The sequence below is a fragment of the Necator americanus genome, chromosome I (assembly GCF_031761385.1).
Source record: "Necator americanus strain Aroian chromosome I, whole genome shotgun sequence".
Classification (NCBI taxonomy): domain Eukaryota; kingdom Metazoa; phylum Nematoda; class Chromadorea; order Rhabditida; family Ancylostomatidae; genus Necator; species Necator americanus.
This window is the reverse complement of record NC_087371.1, coordinates 34,139,850-34,163,757: the sequence shown is the minus strand read 5'-3', so window position 1 is coordinate 34,163,757 and position 23,908 is coordinate 34,139,850. Positions and strand designations below refer to the sequence as shown.

General features: G+C 37.6%; 1 protein-coding gene across 2 annotated transcripts; it reads right to left on the bottom strand.

Annotated features, from left to right (window-relative positions):
* Positions 1-1,903: 1,903 nt before the first annotated feature.
* On the bottom strand, positions 1,904-19,088 carry RB195_007750 (uncharacterized protein; the record flags this gene model as incomplete). 2 transcript variants are annotated; one of them, XM_064181548.1, is made up of 10 exons in its annotated part: positions 1,904-2,017; positions 5,086-5,159; positions 5,287-5,440; positions 9,062-9,191; positions 9,313-9,441; positions 9,564-9,665; positions 11,736-11,794; positions 13,260-13,401; positions 18,833-18,897; positions 18,993-19,088. In XM_064181548.1, 10 exons carry the CDS (start codon positions 19,086-19,088, stop codon positions 1,904-1,906), a joined length of 1,065 nt encoding a protein of 354 aa, XP_064038331.1. The 2 variants fall into 2 exon arrangements, with proteins under 2 accessions (XP_064038331.1, XP_064038332.1); XM_064181549.1 differs by having other exon boundaries at positions 18,993-19,076.
* Between the last annotated feature and the right edge of the window lie 4,820 nt (positions 19,089-23,908).

The window sequence follows — 23,908 nt, the reverse complement described above, 5'->3', positions numbered from 1 at the left end:
ATCTACAACAATTAATCCGTAATCCATGCGGTCCCAGATCCAGAATGAAATCCTTGTGCTGTGAATGGTTTTCACTATGGTTTCAGCTTAGTTCTTCCATTTTTTCTGGACATTTTTTCACCTCAGAGTTAGTAAGCTTTTTTTTTCTTCGATATTCCTTTCAATCCTTCTGACCCAAGGCTCAGTTTCCATTGCGTAATGCTCCTGATTTTCCATTAAAGGCATCACCACACGAATCTGGAGTGATATGGATTTCCGGTGGAGTATTCGTATACGGGATCGTAGATTACGGAGAGAAGGGTGATTTCTAGTCCATTTCTTCCTAATTGCCGTAAAAAACGGCCAGGAAGATACGGCTTCGAGCGTTCCGGCGCGCTATTTTCAACAACGAGTTCGATTGGAGCGCGCCAGCCTTGTGCACGCGCCGCATCTTCCGGACCGTTTTTTATGCCATTTATATATTTTTTTATATATTTTATATATTTTTATGCCATTTTTATTTTATTTTATCTTAGCAAGAAATAGACAGAATAACCCCTTTTTCCATAACCTTCAATGCCGTATGCGAATACTCCACCTGAAATCCGTATCACCTCAGCTTCGTGGGGTGATGCCTTTAAGTTTTCAACACTAATTTTGCTTTGAGTCCTAACAAATTCTTGCTTTCATTGGCACAGAAATAAATTTCTGCTCTGCTTCAAACCTCTGCCACTATTCACTGAACCAGAAAATTGATATGACAGCAACAATTCCTTTCCATTTTTTCTCCGAGTTTCTTTCCACAAAAAAAGAAGACGTTCATTTAATAGTTTATCGCAATAAAAAAACCTTATTAAATAATATAATAAAATATGATAACATCCGCCATTGAGCGGTGTAGCAATATAAAAAAAACAGAGAGTGAGTCGCAAGAGTGTGCATTTTAGGAGAGAGTGGTGGTGATTGGGGGTGGGTGGTACAGAACCGATCGAATAAAATCGTATGATATATGACTAGACGTTAATCAACTAGAAATCGAACGGATGGGTTATTAAAGCGCGGCAGTTCTACTGAGAACAACTACTTTACACACAATTAACGAAAAGAATTGGCTGACAAAAATGGATGGATGTGAAGAGAAGGGGGGTGAGAAAAAAAATACACTCGAAACGAAAACTGATACTTGAAAAGGCAATGACAGTGACATTACAGTCAACAAATCTACTGCCTTCACGCGTCATCGGTCCTGTGTACAAACAGCTCCTGTGCTGAGAGAGAAAAAATAATAATAAACAAAGGTGAATAGCACGAATGAAGAGGGAGTTCGCCCTCAGTTCCCTCCCTCCAAAATACCGATGAGCTCAACAATGACGATACAAGAAATGGGGAATTTCTTTGGAAACTGAGGGCTGGCAGGAGCGAAAATAAAACAGCGTAGAGCCGTGGTGAAATGGAGAAGAAGATCACTGTGCGTACATATGAATGATGCTAATAGCCAATCAATCAACCAATCAATCAATCAATCAAAAAAACGAGAAGAAGGTGAAGAAGAGAAGCAAATGACTGAATGAACGGATGATAAACAGGAGAATACAAAATAATATATAATTGCACACAAATTGTAAAGAATGAGAAAATCGAGTTGCCTAGTTTAGGGATGGGGAGAGGGAGGAGGGGGGAAGAGGGCGGTTGAAGTTGGGGCAGGAGAGCGCAACCGTCACGGTGCTAAACACACAGCCAGTACATCAGAAGACAGAGAGCGAGGAGCGGTTCTGATTGTGGTGCGTACGGCAGCCCGAATATTTTCTGGACGGACGACAAACACACACGCACACACGCACATACACACATACACACACGCACACATTTCCAAAGCAAAGCTGTCATGCAGAGGAGCACGATCGTAGCGTATCGTAGCGTAGATCTAGTATAGACCACAACCGCGTAGATTATTCGCGATAATCACGTCCGTAACCGCATCGAACACGAATTGAATGTTTGTTGTGTCCGTGGCACACGTCATGTGACAGTAGATCTCCTGAAAAAGAAAAAAATCAAGGTAATTTTTCCTAGAAAAAAACAACAACAAAATGTAATGTATTTAGTGGATTTGTTGTCTCAGATTTCATCACGTCATGATTTTAGCGGCTGCACGTCCACGATTTAAGAAAAAAAAACGAGAAATGAAGAATGATGGAGGAACGTAAAGATGTTTTAGCAAACGCGATGACGTTAGCGTAGCCACATCGCACGGATAATCGCGAAAGGAACAAACCCGCTATGAAGTATAAACGCTACGAACCTCCACGGGTATTCAATGTGATCGGATATCATTTTCTTGTGCGCAAGTAAAAAAATGTTTTAAAAAAATATACTGAAGCTACTGATAGGGAATTTTAATCCACGTGTCGACAGAAAAATCGCCCCAAAATTGGAGAAAAATCATAAGAGGCGGCTGAAAATTTTCGAAACCAAACATTTCAGGATAAGGAAACGATACCTTTTTTGTTTCTTTTGGAAAACAAATATTTTGTTTTTCTCAGTCTAGTAAAAAAATCTCGAAATCTGTGTAGTTTTTTGAGCTCTATTGACTATCCAGGAAAGATGCTGGTAAACTCATAGACATGACAAGTGTGACGAGAAATTCAGAAGCGTAGCTGCGTCAGGATGAATTATGAAAGGAAAAAGGCCTGGAGGTAGGTCAAAAGGAATCTGGAAACTAACGATGAAAATCTCAAGAAAAACGATCACTGTTTACGAATATTTTTCATTATTTACGTAAATGCAGCATGCAAAATAGCACAATTCTCATAGGTCATTCATAACTACAATAACAAACCACTGATTTAGGTACAGTAAGAGTATAAGAAGCCAATTTTCGCGTTTCATCCACACCCAGACTATGAGCTTCAATCCGTAAGATTAAGGAAATAATGTGATCCAGAAAAAAAAAACGGCTATCCTTGTATTCCATCACAATTACTTAACAATGTTACCATGACAACTCTCATTTTCGTTTGTCCTTTCTGGTTAGCGTTAAGGATAAAGTTAGGATAAAGTGTCTGGTGTTAGTGAATCCGCTTGGGACCCGCCGCCACATTCACTTCAATTCAGAATCCGTTGAGGTTTACGTGAACGTGTAACTGGCCCAAACAATGACTTGCGGAGGCTTGCCGATGGGTCAAGTCAGTGTTTTTATCCTCGCAGACAAATCTGGGACCAATTTATCTGGACCCCGGAGGGATGAAAGGCTTGGTGAGCGCCTAGGGCGGATTCGAACCTCTGATCGACCGTGGAGGCAGCGGAACCTCTACCGAACCGACTGCGCTACACCCGCCCTTTGGTTATCGTTAGGTGAGAATAATTGTATTCGGGGAAGGCTGTAGTTTGTCAATGACTTCAAAATTAGTCAACTTGGAAAAAATACTTATAATAATTTATTGATTCGTTCTATTCGTCTGACCAGAGGTCAGATCAAAGAAATAGAAATCAGTTAGTATTGGTACACATATATATGTGGCTTACATGACCGAATTGGTACAGAGGGTGGTCCACATGAAGTGTGACTAGGTACGGAAAATCCAGGGATGCATTGACTGATTGGGCCAAAGAAAACGCTATGGACTTTGGTTGACCCTTCCAGCACGATTGGTCGCGAGCCCACCGTGTAAAGGAGACACCGGAGTAGCGTGACACCAATCTTCTAGATTTCTGGACGAAGATGTTCAGCCTTCAGCAACTCGCCCAATTTCAATTCTTTGAGTTTTTCTTGTTTTATCGATCCTGTAGTAATACTCCTGCTCTTTTAAGCACATGTCACTGGATTCGCCGGAAGGACCCAAGTATGGGCTATGGGACCTGATCGCGTGCATCCTCAAAAATTTCCGGAAGAGACTGAATGCTTGTATTGAAGCTGAAGGCGTTCATTTTGTATGTGATGTGTAGAAACTTACGCAGAATTTTCTGACTATTAGAACAGAATAAAATTCTTACTTGGATTTATTGGTGCAAAATTGTGGTAATTTTTTTTTGCGTCACGCTTCATGTGAATCAGTCTTATGGTTTATTTACTGTTTTACACTTCAAAAAGTGATGAAATTGGCGGATTTCAGAAGATTTTCTTTCTCTTTTTTCCGTACAAACCACTTTTTTTGCTCCCGCCACGGCACAGGATATTAGATTCTATTCGTTTCATCTCATATTTAAATTTTTTACTCGTTTTAATGTTCCAAAATAAAAATGTTGGCAGAAAAACGATAATTTCACGTTTGAATGCCGATAAATGCATGGAATTGCGTAATAGCAAGTAAAAAAAAAAGCGGATTAGCAGAAATTACCAGAAGGATTACCATAGAAAGCAATAAGTATGGTCTTTGCACTCAGAAAAGGGTCAGTTGACGGTACCTCATTATAATTTTCAGAAAAAAAAACATAATAATGAAAAAAAATGTAGAATCTATAGTAGGCGTCAAAACAAGTTCAACTTCGTAAGCGTGACGCATTACCGATTGAAGCGAGTTAGTGAGGAGAGACGGTGCGTTTTTTGCAGAGAAGCGCGCATCGCAGCAGTAGACGCGACACGACGCGCGGCGTCAGCCTGTCTGAACACCATCGGAGGCGGGAGTATGAACGCGCGACATTTTATCGCGACATTTTGAATTTCTCGTGAAAATCACATGTGAAACTCTTGAAAATTTAAGTTTTTAATAAACTAATAACCCTATTTCTGTGTTTTCAACTGTGATCTTCTACAAAATTTCGACCCCAAATTAGAAAAGTCCTTAAAATTCTAAGGTATACAGATAAAAAGCAGGTATTAGACAAACAAATAATAAGGAAAATCTCGTTTTTTTCTTTTGCCTTCTAATATTTCAATTAATATCATCTTATTCATGCGATAGTGGGCAGTTATTGATTGACGTGTATTACGGGCTTCGTAACTTTGATTTCGCTCACAAAACAGAATAAACGTTAGATAATGTGTTTGAAAATGTCGACTACGGTATACGGCAACGACCCTTTAATAGGTGAGATGCAGCGATAAAAAAGTGAGTCATGTGAAAAATCATTTTTAAAAAAAAGAAGAACAAAAAAAAACAAACAAACCTTATTTGCTGACTTATTCTTTGCCTCAAATTGTGCTTGAATATATGCCGAAGCTTCGTGATAATCTTGTCGACCTGAAAATATGGAAAACCTCCTCTTCTTCTCCTGGGAGATGGTTGGTTGCAAAAAAATCATGGAGAATTCATGGAAACGTGGAAAAGTTGCATATAAATAATTTAAAAAAAAACCAATAAAGTTCACCTGAGTATTCCGGGAAACAAATCGTAAGTGGACTTTTCTTGATTTTCTCCTCAAAGAGATCCTTCTTATTCAAAAACAGGATAATAGACGTATCCGTGAACCATTTATTGTTACAAATTGAGTCGAACAATTTCAATGACTCGTGCATTCGATTCTGAAAATGAGAAATTTCAATTTCCAATAAAATGACGTCATATGTATGACGCTATATTATTAGTAGCTTATTTCGTTGACGATTTTTGTTTTGTGCAATTTCACGTCAAAAAGAATTATGGCTGAGAGGGGGAATGCTCGAGACGGAATATCAAATGATTTTTATGAACGATCATTAAAGCTGACGGGCTTCTTTTTTTTTCCTAAAAATAGTGCAAAGCAGTTAAGCGCAGCCTTTCCAGGATGACGATATCCATGAGTTTGAAGCTAAAAGTAGCATTATTTTCTTTTTTCTTCTTAATCACTTAACAGAGCTCGCTCAAGAATGAAGAGAAAATTCCAAGGGAAAAATGTGGGCAGAAAAACAATTAAATTTTCTTATATTGTTTTAGCTTTCTTTTTTTTCCTTTTTTCATTTTTTTGCGTAACAAAAGCGGCCTAAGAACAGAAAAAAATCCAAGAGAAAAAATGCGGGCAAAAAAATAACCACACTTATCTTTTAATTGTTTTAGTTTTTTCCTCATTTTCTTAGCAGGATTTCCTTTTTAATTTTAGGACATCGCCACGCGAACGCGTCACGGCCCCAGGAGAAATATGTACATGTCCCAATCCATAGCAATGCGCGTCATTGTTTTGTTTTTTTTGTGGTTATCCCATGAACGACGATGAGAAATAATAGCATATTGGAAATCATAGCGGAAAAACCAAAAATGAGGATGATAGCCAAATTTCATGCTTCACGAAATATGTGTAAAAATATTGCGGTTCTACCGCCAGCACATTACATCGCAATGCAATCGATTTGGACAATTGGAAAACTCCGAAAATCCAATAATGCCAAAGTTTAGAAGTAATTATTCACTAAAACCGCGGTTATAAACAATTACAGTTCTAGTGAATAATTACGTTCTTCATCAATTATATATTAGAAGGTTGCACCTACGTCCAATCAATAATGATTTACGTCTCAACGGGAAACGATAGACTAACATGTTGTGTCATTTTAAACAAATTTTCCAACATATTTCGTTTTCTTTCTATTATTCATTTATTCGCGGACACCAGTATTACACGGAAAAAAGAAAAAAAATTTACCACTAATTACATTATTATTATTATTATTATTATTATTATTATTATTATTATTATTATTATTATTATTATTATTATTATTATTAATTATTAATTATTAATTATTGATGTCTTTATGCTCTGTATTATTAATTACACAATTATTATTACTATCTCTACTATTATTATTATTATTATTATTATTATTATTATTATTATTATTATTATTATTATTATTGTTATTATTATTATTATTATTATTATTATTATTATTATTATTATTATTATTGACTGCTAAGTAATAATGTGTATCCATAAAAACAAATAAAACACTATCAAACGCAAATTCCTGAAATTCAGTCTATGTTATCAAAAAAAATCGCTGTTTCCCTCTCATTTCATAATGTCCCCACCAGGTGGGACCCAGTTATTACGCTGTCACACAGTGGTTGTTCTATTACTTCGCCACCGTATTCCAGTGTTTTACGATGAGAATATTACAACAACGCATTGTTTTAGTGGATTACGACTCATTACTTGCTATTCGTCCGCCGGGAAGAAAAAATTGCAATAAAATAAGTGGATGCGATCGGCAGGAAATTAATTATATGTATTCGAGAATCCTTTTCACTTGCAAGATGAGGAACGAAGGTCCCACGTGGTGATCGAACTTAATTGAACTACTTTTATTGATTATATCAAGTGAAAGCTTGATTTAATTGACTTTAATGTTAAATTTCAATGAATGCGAGAAAAATCTCGACTTTCGATGAATTTCGACGTACTTGAATGTTGTGTTGATTTTAATTGATTTAATTAATAATTAAATAGTAAATCGATACGTAGCATCTTATTGATTTCCTCAAACTGTGACTAAGAATGGTGTGTTGGTTTTTCTAATTATATATTCTTTTTTTTTCTAAATAAATCCTTTAAATAAGTAAATAATTGACTAATTTTCAAGTTTTAATTCTACTCAAATTAAAATAGGACCTTGGCAGAAACCTTCAGCAATGATTAAAAGAGCTATGGAAAGGATTGAAGGTATGAAAACAACAAAAACGTTTATTTTTTATTTTGTTTACAGAAAATAGGTGTTACACTTCACCTTTGGCGTTCAAGGATACCAGAGAGGTACATTATTTTACTACCCCAAAAAAAAGCTTCTATTCGCTAGAAAATCTTTAGGAAAGTAGAGATTTGAGGTTAAAGGAGGTTGATGCCTGGATAAATTCACTAGTGAAATTGAAATTCACCCATACGTGCGCCTCGCCAAACGAATAAATTCAGGATTCAACAAAAGTTACAAGACAGGAAAATTTTTCTATGTGGTTTGATGGAAAGAGACAAAAATAACTACCACTATATCGAATCATCATCAATCATGATCAAAATAATCACCAACCTAATAAATAAAATTTTTAATTTTTTTTTAGATAAATAAAATATTTACCATCATAATTGCCACGTTTAAATATCGATAGGGAGGAGTCTAGAGGTTAAATATCGATAAGGATCATTTCCGAGAAATTTTCTAAGAATTCCCAATCAAACAGTGTTACCGCGGATTAAGGAAAAGGTCCAGAAATGAGGGAAACGGCTAAAAATCTGGAAGATCTGTTTTCTAAGGAAGCTAAGTGGGGACAGTGCAGCAGAATTGAAAAAGGCCTGGTTTCTGCCCAATGAGGTCATATACGGAGAGTGTAGGGAGAACCAATTAATTTCCTCCAACATAATCCCCCATCGAGGGGACCACGTCAATTTTTAATTGTCACAAATTCATGTACGGAATATTTTAATTAATTTTAATTGAATCTGACATAATATTGTTTTAATAGCTTTTAGTGCAAATTCTGTGCACCTGAATAAATAAAATTTCCAGTTAAATTTCTAGTTTTAATCCCGAGAACTCGATCTCAGCTATTTTTCCAGCAAACTTTGCAATACCCCGGGGATTCCCACGAGATCAACGTATTGTTGATGCCGGAGAATATACATCCGAGAATAACATGTATGGAAATAAATGAGGATTTAGGCTCAGATGTTTGGTTGGGCTTCAAGGATTCGTTGCCCGCGATAATAGAAAATAATACGCAATAGGTATAGCTTCCCCATTCATCGAAAATGGTCCTGGCACGAATTGGTTTATAACTTTACAAAGCAGTCATTAGCTACAAAAACTAGTTAGTTCTGATTCTATACGAACCCATTATCGAAAAGTTACGAGTACTTTCTGCAATTTCTAGAATTCGCGCTAATTGATAATTTCGTGCTGGGACCCAGGAGAAAGTTCCAGAAAGTGCTCATGCTTCTGTCGTTTGATGTCGATATGAGAGCGGTATGAACTATTGCTAACAGAAATGTGTATCCAAATAAATTTTTCCTTACATTTACTCCGGAAAAATCAATCATAGTAATTCGCTCGAAAGAAAGGAAGCAAAAAAAATAAATAAATTGAAAATGTTTGAAACAAAAACTACGAGTCCTGATAAGAAAATTATGAATCCTGATCGATCGATGATCGATTCGTTTGTATCTATGTTAAACTAACCGTGGTTTCATCTTCATGTAGAACTTGATCGTACTCGGACATAGCAACACAGAAAATTATCGCCGTCACATCCTCAAAACAATGAATCCATTTTTTTCGTTCTGACCGTTGACCGCCGACATCGAATAACCTTAATCCATGGCACAAAATAAATAAATAAACAAATAAATAAATAAGAAAAATGAAAATGCAAACGCGAATAATTCGACTCGAAACTCGGAATCGATTCGAGAACTGTACTCAAAACTCACTTGAAATTGAGGTTTTTGAAGGTGAAATGGACTTCCACGATACCAGTAGTTTTTACACGAGTACGCAGTATATCCTGCTCAGTTGGTTGATAACTTGCTTCACCTAATCGCTCTAGATCATCTAGGAAACTGAAACGGGGATCGATCAAATCGATGTATGTAGCGCCGTTAAGTCAGCAATAATGCAGCAGAAAGAAAAGAAAAGAAAGGAAAAAACACAAGAAAACAAAGTATTTCCATTCATAACATACTATTTGGCAGAATCGTTAAGTTGATATTCGTTGCTTCGGGCGAAACATTCTTGTACACCGCTATCTGCCCATAGCCTTTTCATTGCTGACAATAATTCTTCACTGAAATAAAGTACCGAATTTTTAGAGACTACTATTTGTTATGATTTATTTAAAACATAATTCCTGAAATTCAGGTACTGTAGGTACAAAATTTCCTACTGAAGCTGCATTAATAAACATTATTTTCTGCTTCGACGTTTTTCTATTGGTCAGCCCGGTGATCGAGGATTTGTGGTACGCTCAGCGCTCATTTAATAAAATATAAGGCCGACCATAAATTTCTCTCCTCTCATTTTTTTCTTTAATTTTTTTCTATTCAACAGCAAAAATATTTCAATCAATAGCGTAGTCGCCAAAATAATCAATGCCGTTCGCCAACCGATCGATTCCATTGATTGAAATTTTTCAGATTTGATCTTTTTATTCGATTTCTTAGTCCGATTTTTTCGGTTCAAGGCTCAGAAAAATGCAAAAAAAAAATTTAAAAAAATCGACAACCGTAAGATGAAACTAATAGAAGACCCCAGCGCATAAAATAGAGCAATTCTCAGCAGACTCTAAAGTTTTCTCAGTTTTTTTTTTCTCACGAAAGAGTTTCTCGAGGTGTTCGACGTCACTCGCAGAAAACTTGAAAAAAAAATTCGCATGACATCAACTAATGTGTACCTCGTCACTATACTCATGACATCATTCCAGGATAATTTTCACTTTAGGCGCATGGCTATATTTCCTTCTAGAAGCTTTATAGGCAGTAAATATGATATTCGAATACACCTATTACGTTCTCGAGGAAAAAAAACTACCGTTTCCTTCTTTTTTCAATCTTTTTATTATAGGTATTCCCATCGAAAAAAAAACAAAGCAAAGTTTTTCGTTTTTCCATGCCCATAATTCAAAATCTGTAGGAAACAATTCGGCCAAGACTTCGGGAAATTCCCCGGAACATCCATGTCAGTGGTTACAAAATTACCTTTTTTTTTGCTATTTTTTTCAGTATTTTTAGTATTTCTGTTGTTAATATTTTTGAAATTTCTTACTGCTTCCTGTTTCATTTTTTTAGGTCTCGTAAAGTCCTCGTATACTGTCTCGAGATAATCTTTTATTTATGCCATTATGATAAATATATGAACACGAAGTCTCAGCTTAAAAAAAAAAGAATTTTGAACACGTGTTTGCATGAATTTTGCATTATTCTAAATGTTTTAGGAGCCAAAAATTTGAATTTTTGAAGAATGAAATTATAAAATAAAATAAAGTAGAATAAAATAAAACAAAACGGAAGACGAGCACAATTCTTAATCCCTCAAATAATCAGATTTTTGCCCTCTATTGATAGAGCCCGAATGACTTGATGCTAAGCCGTTTCCGACTTTTCGAATATTCGAAAGAATCGAAAAATAGGTTTCTTGTTCGAATAGAGCTAGCAGCAAACATTTGGAAAAAAATCTGGGGAAAAATAACCGAACCTATGAAAAATGGTACTCTTGGACAGGGAAAAAAATTTGTTATACGTATTTTTAATGAGTAGCAAAACTAATATTAGGTTTCTGGAATAATAAGCTTTGGAGAACGAGAACTTGTCCCCTTGAGAAGATATAACAGAAACAAAGAAGGAGAGAGAAGAGAAAAAAAGCAGAAAAAGCGCAAAAAAAATCATCTATCGTCCCCAAATAAGGACGAAAGTACAGGCAATTTTCGTAAAAAAAAAATTTGCAGCATAAAAATAGACACAATATGTATGTAACATGCCCTTTGCAAAGTAATTTCCGTGAAATTCCACTGACGTGATGTCCACAAATAAATCATTCGGGTTTTTATGCTCATGTCACGTGAATTCTGTCAACGTCAGCTTTAATTTGGGAGGTAAATTGCTTTTGAACTCGCTCTACATTCCATGCAAAGAAAAGCGAAAAGAGAAAGAAGATGATGAAAAAGAAAAAGGAATGCATAGAATAAGTTCTCTCAGAGGGTTCGAAATGCGAAAATGCCCAGGAAAAAAAGCGGATTTGATCATCTTGTAGGTTGCAGCAGTACGGTAGCGCACCACCGACATCAGAACCTCATGGATTTTGACTTCTCCGGGAAACAGTTGTTAGAAATTTTTGATCCCAGACCCAAGAAAAAGCTCACCTGAACGGTTCAGTGTCTTCCATTCGGGCGACCACATCCATAACAAGTTTGGCATCGACCTGAAACGTGAATTTCGATTCAAGAGCGTCGAAACTTCTCAGTTAATGTCAATGATATTCCCATGTCAATGTTAATTTGTGTTCTGGATCAATATGATGGTCCCCGTGCTCATGTCCCCCCTCCACAAACACATCAGAGCTGAGCCCGCCGCCGTCGGAACGGAACGGAACGACTCACTCTCACTGGGTGCTCGTTGTGTGGCAGCAGCAGCAGCAGCCGGCGAGCGAGAGAGGCATCGGTGGCGGCGACGGTGACGGCAGCGGCAGCGGCGGCGGCGCCGGTGGAGGTGGCGGCGACGACGAGACGACGACGACCTCAGGATCGATCGTGAGGTGTTTCTCGTTGGCGGCGGCAGCGACGACGGCGGTGGCCGTCGAGGGGACATTCTGGCCGCTCTCGTTTTCATTCGATCACTAACTGTTCCTCATCTAATATCTCCCACTTTGTGCACACTATCTATATCCTACTCTGCCCCATTAAGGCATTGCGCTTCGATCCCATTCCAAGCTTCTATTCATCGTCTTTCGGTGGACACATTTCGAGTCGCAATAATGTAGATCTTGCTGCTTATCCAGAAAATGTTAAGGAATACATTCCCAGGTGCATTCTACCCCAAAAAAAATGGAAACTAAGAGCTTGACACAGAGATGATCCCATCCCGATGGGCAGAGGATATCCAAGCGGCTCCAGTTACTTTACTACTGTTGTGTTGCCTACGACGCCAGAACGTTCCAGAGGGGCTACGCTTGCGGTTCTACCGCCCTACAGCATTGGAAGAGATAGGATAGTGAGGAATGCAAAACTGCAGCTGGATCGTCTTAACGTACCCCAGGTCTACTGCTGTTCTTGACTGCTAAAAGATACCAAACGAACTGTTTTAGTGGATAATTTCTTTTCTAAATTTTCTAAATTAATTTTCTGGACATCGTTGGATGGCGAAAAATGCATTGCTGCGGTCGTGCCGCACTTATGTCTACTTGTAGGATCCTTAACCTTCTAACCTTTGGTTTAAACTAGAAAATTAAATTGCAGATGTTTAATCTCCACAAATATACCGCCAGAGGATTAGTAAAGGGCACCGAATAAAAACTGCTTCGAGAAATTTCTATCGAACTTTTCTACATCGTGGCCTACTTCAAAATATAAAATCTCAAAGATATCTTGGCTTTCAAAGATTTTCTTCAATCTTAGCGCTTCTATTTATTAAAGAAATCAACCCAAAGCATTTATATTTCTCTGGAAAATTGTAAGAAAACACGTAAAAGTGCGATCTGGAGAGTGTTTCCTCGCTGTTCTCGCTACCTTCGTCAAAAATCACGTAGGTATGCAATTTTCTGGGAAAATGAACAATTTGCAAAATGAACTCCTAAACTACGACACAGTGCTATTGGAAATCCATTAAAAAAAGATGGAAAAAATGAAAAATACTGAGAAAATATGAAAATTGCAAGAAATTCTGCTTACCTCTCGTTCTGATGCACCAAATGGTACTGAAAGATTGGCCATAGCCCGTAGAATAGCGACTAGTGACTGTACTGTATTACTGTAGACAACTGGTTTATACTGTTTATAGTCTTCAGCTGTGAATCCGGATTCGTGAATGATTCTGTAAGGAAAATTTAAAGAAATAAATGAATATCAATAATGCAATGAAATATTCGTGTTCCTATTGTTTGTATGTTCAAAGATTTAAAGGTTTATGCTGCGCTAGTACCGCTAAACCACCCGATGCATCACTTAACTTGAAATGTTTAGAATTTGTGACAAATAAATCCTATCCTAAATACTGCTCTATACTATTGAATGGTGTGTAATTGCGGACATAACTCTAAGAGCTAAGCGCATGTGTCTAACGTCTGCATTTGCGTACCATAGCATAAAATTTTACGACTTTTCTACCATAACCTTTTTTTTGTAGCTCCAGAACTAAAATTAACAGCCTTCTTTATTCGCTTTCACCCATCATTTTATTCGCGTCAATTCACTCAGCCGAAGTCCGTAAAAATGCGTCATTTCGATTGATGGAGAAAAAAGTCCAGCACTTGCAAATTATGGACGGACGTCAATCCACCGTAGTTACCGTAAATTCTTCCAGATATGATAAATCTAGAGTAGTTTACGTGAAAAAAATGACAGACTGTAATGAATTACAGGATTTTAAACCGACTAAATAGCTTAAAGGACGTAAATCTGCAGAAAACCAATAATTTTCTGCAGGGAAAATTGCGAGGAAAGGAGGAAAAACGCTAAGTAGCATTTTATTACATGTAAATACCATAATTAAGGGATTTTATTACTTGTGCATAAGCACCGTTTGTAAAACAGCTGTCCGTCAAAGATTTTTCAACGTGATGCGATGCCCGCCAAGAACTTCGATCCTTTCCACGTAGGTTAGAGACGCAGAGGACGCAGGATGGATGAGAAACCAGGGAACGAGACATTCGTTCGTGTACATAAATAAATTTTGAGCAAAAATTCAGAATCGACGGAAAAATCAAAATTAAAATAAATATTTAAATAAAGAGATTGGAAAAAATTGCCGAGAGTTAGAACACGGAACTAATAAACTTTATCAACGAACACAAAGTCGCTTTCAAGTAATAAACAAAATTAATAAAAAATAATACTAAAAAATAAGTAATGTTTTGAGTAATGGTAGTTCGTTTTATTTTATCCTTATTTATCCCCGTTATTTTATTGTATCCTTTTATTTTTTCCCATTCCTGAGTGGAAAAAGGAGTTGCCCTTAATTGAAACTCATTTCAAGAATAATTATTAATAGTAATAATAGTCTAGTTTAAAAATAATTCAACTCAACTGCCAGTTGTGCACTTCAAAAAAATCCTGGAAAAAAAGAAAAAAGTACCCGTGACACCGTGAACGAAATGAATTTTTTTGATTTCAAGAATTCGGTGGAAATCAAAAGAAATTAATGGGAAAAAATGGGAGCAGAAAAAAAAACCAGTGAATGATAATTTGCTGAGAAAATAAGGGCAATAAGGGTGAATCCATCTTACAATTATCCGGTCATCCGCGTTCGGAACGTGAGCATTTTTAAAAAAATTCACCATTTTCAGAAAAATTACCATCACACTTAATATTTGCTCTTTTTTCTGTTCTTTTCTTTTTCCTTCAATTTCTCCTTCTTTTCTAACTGGTTTTTCAACCCTCTTCTCCCATTCTCGAAGCAACCGATGATGAGAATTAAGGAATAAATCATTAACGATGTACATGAAAGAGTGGTAAGGAAAATTTTTCTCTTTTTTTTCTCCTATAGAACTTTCTTTCTCGTACTAAAAATCGGATTAACAGTAATCGAACTAAAACGATCAGCCTCTCATAATCCGCAGTTCAGGGAGTTTTTTTTTCGCCCCAGACAGGAAAAATTCCACGTTATCCGTGTGAGTCTGCCGGCCGGATGGTCGCCGCCGGCATCCTTCGGCTTATAAAATTTATCTTCGCAATCTCGTAATTCCCAATATATTCTATGGAGAAAACACTTAAAGAAATCATTTATCAAAAATATCGAATACGATGTCCAGGTGGGGAGATGATTACTGAGGATTCATCAAGGGTTACTGCGGAATGCTCCAAGTCTTGAGCACTATTTCGTATTCGTATTTTAAAAAACTTTTTTTTGATTCTAAGAATTCGGAATCAATTATCCCTTTATTTTTTCTCAGTCCTGAATGGAAAAAGCAGTTGCCATTAATTGGAACTCATTTCAAGGATAATAATTAATAGTGATAATAGTCTAGTTTAAAAATAATACAGTAACGAAACCGGTTACCGTATACTTCAGACAAAACAAATTGTTCCATTTTCCACCCAAATAATCCTACATAGCTAATCGTTTTCAATATTTTTTCAAAAAAAAATGATGGAAGATCATTTTAATTGGGACAAATTGAAGGATCATTAACGAAGAAAGAATAAAGAAGATGACTATCCACAAAAAGAAAAAGAAATGGAAATTTCGCCGTCAAAACTACTTTTTATCTAAGCTACTTTCTTCTTCCTCCTTCGAACGCACCGTATCTGTTTTTTTTTCTGAATTTTGGAAAGAAACCTACATATACAGAATGTAGGGATTTCATTTTCAGGAAAAGAAACGGAAAAAGATGTTGAAATCGAGATTTCGACACACACGACCTACAAACTTCACCTCAAATTTATTTTCTTTTCACTAATTCCAACATTACTACGCTTCAAATTGAACGTATTGGACCGCAAAAATCCGTAGTAGAAAAAATTCCCATTATTTTTAATTTAAAAAAAGGTAACTCTATGAAAAGATAAATGCATCCTGAAGACTAAAGATAAGAAAACGACAAAAATTTCCCCTCAGATGAATTTTTGAAAGAATACAACAATTTACGTGAGTAAAATAATTACAAAGCGCAGTATCCAGAAAGAGAATCCCCACATTTCATGCTGCTTCGATTTTCATGCATTAAAAATCCTATTAGTTAAATTTTAAAACCACAGATCACATTAACTTTGATTTAAATTCTTAAGAAATAATGAGACGATGGGTATCTGGCGAGAAAATCGAGCATTTATCCTCGAAAATTTCTTTTTATTGTTTTTTGAAGCCGCACATATCCTATTTTGAGTCTCTTTGAATAACTCTTTTCCTCTCCGGTAGCTTTTCCATTGACGGGTGAACCTTCTGCCCATCCCGATTATTTCTAATTGGTCGGCAGCTCGACTTCCTAGCCTAGCTCATCCCTGTGACGTCAAATTAAAAACCTACGTTCGCTAATCCACGAAAAACGAAACTTCTCGACAGTATGGATTAGGCTGGGATGAAAAGTGCACGCTTTGGTGCTTGGAGTGAAGCAAACTTCTTTTCGGTGAGTGAAGATATAGAAAATCGCTGCTCCCAACGACTAGATAGATTTTATTTATTTATTTATTTATTTATTGAAACACCTGCAGGTGTGCCATAGAACAAAAAAAAACAAGATGGAACAGAGCTCACTAGAATTTTGGCTGAATTTTACACAACAATTTAGCTTTGAAAAAATTTGAAAGCTACCAGAATAGATCCAAGAAAATATGAAATTTAGGGCGTGTGAATCGGTTTCCTCGCACTTTCGATGAGAATTTTCGACAATTTTTTCGGTTGCGTTCAAACTTAGCCTTCATTTTTGATGACAGGACTCTTCTGTACTTTCTGAGCACATATTCCTTAATATTTATTTCTGAGGCCAAAATTGAGGTAAGAGTTATTTCTCTGAACGTAACTATTTGTCGCTCCAAACGCTTTCCGAGAAATATAGGCTGATAAAAAAAAGTAAATCGTTTCTCCATGAGATTTTCTTAATTTCTCGAACAAAACAAAAGATTTTTCTCCTCTCCTCTCCTGTCCTATTCCCTCGATGCGTTAAACTGCTATGCGCTAATTGCACTGGCTAAGGTATTTGTATATTTTCTTCTAGACGGATTGACGTCATACGAGCATGACGTTGCTAGGGTGAGGACAAACGTCGTGCGCAAGTGGAAGCGGAAAAAAAAAAACGCAACCAACGTAGCAAATTCCAGCCAAACAAAAACGCGTAATCGCTGGAATGGATATACAAATGACGAATGTTGTTGATGAAAAAAAAAATTCTTCTGAAAACGAAAAATCGTAAATCAAAAGGCGAAAAACTTTAGGATTTTTCCTTAGTAATTTTGAGAGAGATTAATAGACTTAGTAAAGTTATTCTTTAAGAAATACATAAGAAATTTTTCTGACAACGACAAATCGCACATCGAAAAGAGAAAAACTTCAGGATTTTTCTAGTAATTTTCAGGAATCAATAGATTCAATAAAGTTTTTTTTTTTTTTAAATGCATGAGCGGCAAAAAAAGGATAAACTCTATCTAAGGCTATCAGACTTCATCAGACGATCTAATCTAACTTTTTAATTCCTAATAAATAGCATTGTTGGTATTTTGGTGCTGTTTTATTTAGTATTATTATTTATTTAGTATTATTATTTAGCATTGCTATTTATTTAGTAATATTATTCGGTATTAATAGTTATTTAGTATTATTACTTAGTATTATTATGTATTTAATATTATTTAGTAATTTTGAATAGTGAAGAGAATCTAGTGATGGGCCAATGTTGCTGTGTAAAACTCAAGCAAAACTCTAGCGACCTCTGTTCCTTCTTGTTTCTATTTTATGGCTTTATTATTTTATTTATTTTATATTTTTATTTATTTTTTAAATTTTTTATTTTATATTATTATTTTATTTTTTTTTTATTTTCTAGATAAACAGGTGAATACACAAATAAATAAATAAATAAATCTTACTTTTCCATGGTATTATTTACTAGTTTCATTCAGTAAATTCATTATAGCCTTTGGCCTTTTGTGAATGGTTAAGAACCATTCACAAAATGAAAAGAATACTAAGCTATATGAATTACTGTAGAGAAATTTAATGACCGCTCATAATTGGCCAGTATAGACTAATCAAAAACATAATGGAAAAGCCCTTCCCACCAATCCAAGGCCGCACCGCTCGCTCATTGTCGCGTCATTCGGCGTCATTTTCACATAAAATGTGCAGCGTTTCCCCAGTCAGGCTATTCGTAACAGAACTAACTTAACTAATTCAGTCATTCGTACCGTAGTCGACGACGACGTTCCGTCGAAGACTATAAATCTTCGCCGAGGGATCGCCCATTAATTTTTACGTCATTAGATCAGTTTTAGATATTAGACACGATGGTTCTAATGCATATACTGCACTCATATTGATTAGTTCGTCAACTTAAGATGATTAAATAAATAAATAAATAAATCTTATTTTTTCATGGTATTATTTAGTAGTTTTACTGATGATTAGGTCAATGAGGTGAGCCGTACTTACGGATAGATTGAGCAAAAACTAGACAAAATAATATGCGTTCATACTTTTGTAGCGTGCGCGTGCGAGATTAGGCGACACCAAGCGACAACAGCTAGAAAGTCGCTCCAAATTGTGCTAGCTACTGTCTATTGAAGAAGAAAACTAAAAAAGAAAAGAAACTCACTTCATTTGTTTCACTATAGTCGATTTTCCTGACTCTCCAGCACCCAACAACAGCAGTTTAATATCCTGAACATTGTGGAAATGTCATGTGAGAATTATGGATCGTGAAGGGAGAAAAGATTGGAGTTTCTTTTTTCAAAAAAAAAAAACTTTCATCAAACCTTAGCCGCTTGCATGCCATCCTCTTTGAGGTTTTTCTCGATCATTCGGGAACGTTCGAGAGCCGCCCGCTCTTCCTGTGACATGGTGCAACCCATGGTGTATACGGTGGGCGGGGCTTCGGTGGTGGTGGTGACGGTGTGGCGGCGAGTGGCGTACTCGACGCTGCGTTCCTATTGGTTGTCTAGTAGCTGCCCGTTCGTGGCGGTAAATATAGATGATTTGATGATGATGATGACGAACAACGACCACTGCACCCTCCACCTACAGAGAGCTAGCCGCACCTGCCGAACCCGATCAACACTGAAATGAGATACGATACGAGTACGTGGAGTTACGAGGGTGTACACGGAGGAAGAATGTCACGAAAAATCGGCGTGATGGATCTATCGATTAAATCATAGTATTAGAAAATGTAGGAACTGTTCTGAGATAAAGGATAAAGGATAAAGTGTCCGGGGTTAATCAATCCGCTTGGGATCCGCCCCCACGTTCACTTCAATTCAGAATCGTTTGAGGTTTACGTGAACGTGTAGCTGGCCCAAATAATGACTTGCGGGGCGAGCCGATGTGTCAACTCAGTGTTTTTACCCTCCCAGACAGGTCTGGCACCAATTTATCGACCCCAGAGGGATGGAGGGCTAGAGGCGAGCACTAGGGCGGATTCGAACCTCCGATCGATATGGTGCAGGCGGCTAACCGCCACGCTACACCCACCCCATTTTGACATAGTAGATTAGAAAGGAATATCATAATATTAAAAAGTTGCAGATCAAAGAAAAAGAAGAGGTGAATGGATAACTCCGAAGGGAACATGTGTCCCTAAATAAGGAAAATTCTACTACTGCTGGGGTAGATCCGGAAAAAAAAACTTGCTTGATATACGAAATGAAACCAGAATATTGGAGCAGTAAGAGAAAAACAATCACTCAAAATCCGGAGAATCCACTTAAAGGTCCCATACTCGAGATAAATCATTAGCACACGCGCTTGAATTTGAAAAAAATCATCAAAATCCTTGCTAAAAGTCCAAAAATAATTTCTAAAAAATTGTAAATAATAGCTCTAACACAGACAACAGCGAAAGGAAAAGCAAATAAACGAGAAGTTCAGCAAAATGTTTGCTCCTGTTACTGGATATAACCAACGTTCCCTCATCGATTCGAGCTAGTCCACGGAAAATTCACGGAAACTTTCCACTTTTTTTCGGTATGAATCACTTGGAAATACAACTGAGCATGGATTTCTGGAAAGCTAAGAATAGATGGAGCACTTAGAGGAGTTCCTCGTTCACACGAAAAAAAAATTAGAGCAACAATAACAGAAGAAGAACGAAAACAAAGTGTTGGAAGTGTCAGAGGGATCAAACAACAGCAGCAGCGGCAACGGCACAGAGATCCACTCTGATCTCCGAACAGATTTCTGGACGCTTAGCCGTAACGAAACGAATTTTCCACCACTATTCCCCTGGTAACAAAAATTCACGTAACCGATCAATAATATCGTGGTGAGTGTTTAGAATCCGGGAATCGAACACAATAGCGGATAAAATTCATCCTCGGTGACTCCTCAAGTGGCTACTCAAAACTGGAATCGTACAAAAGCTTCAGTGTGTATATCTCCGAATGAAAAATCCTGGAATATCGAAAGAAATAAACATATGGAACGCAGAAATTCTGCACTGCAAGTGAAGTACACGAAAATACGGAGGGTTCTTGTTGATAAGGGAAATCGATAACCGCCTCCATCCATCAACCTTTGGGTCAATCGTCCGGCATAAGCGGCTATAGGTTAAACATTAAAATATGAGGATTTCCAGGATATGGGGGCTAAAAAGGAGTGGTTTTACTTGGAATATAATGGAAAAGACGAGAATATGAGTCACAATAACGATTTGAAAGAAATATGGAGCAGATTGGCAGGAAAAATCCAAAACACAACAGAATGATGTACTGGAAATTGTCTGACAGGCACATAGAAAAGCAGCATGATAGCAGCACAAGCGAGAGTGAATAAAAGATGTCGGGGCATGGAAAAGGAACTGATGACTGATGCTACCTGCTCGAAACCTTAGAATTCTCATTACCTCATTGTATTAAGTAGTAGGAGACGAGGCAGCCAAAGCATTTGTGTGTGTGTTCGGGTCCCACCACCAACTCCACCACCTCCATCACCATCATTTCGGCGCAATAATTGCAAAAACTCCGACGATTTATAGCGCTGTGTGGCAGGCGACAAATCGCTGTCGGACGCGTGTCGCAGCACGTCGCCGCCGACGGCAGCCGCGTGAACGGCAGCTCTTTATCAGCCGGTTTCATCTAGGTAACAATGGATTGGAGTGATGAGGACATGAGGAAATCCCTAGAGGAGGCGGGTGAGGTCTAAGAAGAAGGAAAAGAGACTAGTAACGTCTCCTTGTTCTCGGCAACTTAGAGTGACCAGGGTCCCATTCAGACTATCGCGCCTAACCTCTAGAAAGATAAACTGGAACCGAATACTTTTCAACATCTCCATTTTCTCGTGACGTCGGAGTCCAATTCAAGTGTTCCCTATCGCCAGCTCTCCAAAGTGAATAGGGTCCCATTTTGATTATCACGTCTATGGTTCAGAGGGATGAACCGAAACTCCTCTCTCCTGAAAATTCCGGGAAAGCGGATTTTGTCGCTTTCGTTTACCTAATAAATACTGTCGAGGATTATCCTAAGTATTTCTTCCCGGTCACAGGATTGATCCGAATCCACAGACATCGACGCAAGAGCCCCTGTGCTAACCTCTAGAGGGGCGTGCTTGCAACCGACCGACCAACCGACCAACCGATCGAGCAATTAGCGGCTGAGACGTGCCTAACCAAATATAGAACGCCAATCCAACGGCTGTACATGCAAGCATAACTGATTGAACCAGTCGGGAGCTAAATCCAGAAATCTGGGCGAGTTGATGTTGTGTTGGTCTTATCGGGAAAACTTCACGATGGTGTCCGTTCCAGTAACGTTCATAAATAACCTCTTTTTCTGGAATTTTCCAATATTTCCTCTTGTCTTCTCCAGCATCACTAGGGATTATTTTTAAAGCGTTTAAGATCTCGATAAAATCTTCATTTCAATATTATTTGATAAATTTTCAGCTGGAAAAACCTGTTCACAGTTCATACAAAGCGAGGATTGTTCAGGAGCAAGGATTTCTTATCCTCAAAGTGACTTCATCCTTAAATTTCCCCCATTCAAAGTGGTTCAATGCGAAAATAATTAGAAATAACTGGGAAAAAATCACACCAATAGAAACACAAAGAAGTAATTGGGAAAAATTACGAGATATTCATCGAAAATTCCCGACTGCATATCATTAACGGAATTTTTGTGAAATTACATTTTAAAAAAAATTCTCGAGAGTACGTGAGCACCAGCAGTTTGGAGAGAAACTGAAAAATTAGGATTGTGGACGAAAATCAGATAAGCCACGCGGTGATTAATGCGATTTTCTCAAATCTTTCCAAATAAACTTGCTAATCCATACATCCTCAACAATATTTCTCTATAATTTTTTTTGAAAACTGGGAAAAAAGAGGGTTTCTCAGAAATAGTACAAGTTTACTGTTATATTTTTCAATTTATCCGAGAATTTTTTGGATACACTAACGATCAACGCCTCAACGTTATTGTCCACACGATTAGATTTTTTCTTAAATGGAAATTGTTGCCCGTTGGATTACAAGTTGTATTTGAAATTTTGAAGAAAAAAGAAATCAAGAAATTCTTGAGAAAAGATAGAAACTAGGCGCGAATACACGGAATTTTCCGGAAGATAGAAACTCGGAGAAAATAAAAATCTTTTTAAATATTTTCGGAAAAAAATCATTTTTTTCCATTAAAAAGGGAATGAATACTAGTAAAAAAATAGATATGATTTTTTCCATTTAAGAAGAGGGTGAATATAAGTACAAGTGAAGTAAATATTTAAAAATTGGGGAAAAAAATCCACGGGGAATAGAAAACCGGAACCGAGTCAAGCAGGTTGTGGCTGACTTTATGAGAGTTATTAAAGGATCGACAGCGAGGAGTATTCCGGTTTCGTTAAAGACGTTTTTTTCGGCTGCGAAGTACATTACAGTAAAGTAGGGGTACGGTAGCAGTTGAGTATAGTGGGGTTGAAGGATTACTGTATTCGGATCAAGACAAAGCATATATGTACATACTGTGCAGTGCATAGACACACACACACACACACATGGGCATATCCGTCCGTACACGGATGGCCGGGCACCCACCAGAGCCATGCCATGCGCGACCGCTGACACGATGGCGGGCGACGCTGGCGAGAGACGTGGGGCCCTGCGAATAGTTGATCAATACGTGCCTGCAAGCCCTCCACATCGTCCGTCCGTCGTCCCCCGCTCCCCCCTCCCCCCTCACCCCACGTCCGTCCGTCCATCCGTCCGTCCCTCCGTGTGTGTGTGTGCGCCTTTCCCTCCCCCTCCTCTACGTCTGTCGTTCTGTTCACCACATCAGCCCTCTCTCTCTCTCTCTCTCTTGCACCGCACAGACACACACGCACACACCTCGTCGAAGTCGAAACCAACTGCTCTGCTCTGGCTGTGGCCGTGGCTCTGGCTGGCTGGCTGGCTGCCTGGCTGCTGCTGCTCCTACTACTACAACTAGACTTACTTCCTGTGTTGATATTGAAAAGGACCATCATCATCTCACCCTTGAAATCAATAGAAATTTTGGCGGAAAAAAAATTTAAGCAAAACTCAATTCCCAACAAATTCCCCCATGTATCCAGAATTTTCAAGCCCTATCTTCGAGATAAGCACGTATAACTCCGCTTTTTCCCTATAAAACCTCATCACTCCACTTTAATAGAACACAAAATAAACAACAACAACAACAACAACAACAACAATCACCATTCGAGTGATGTC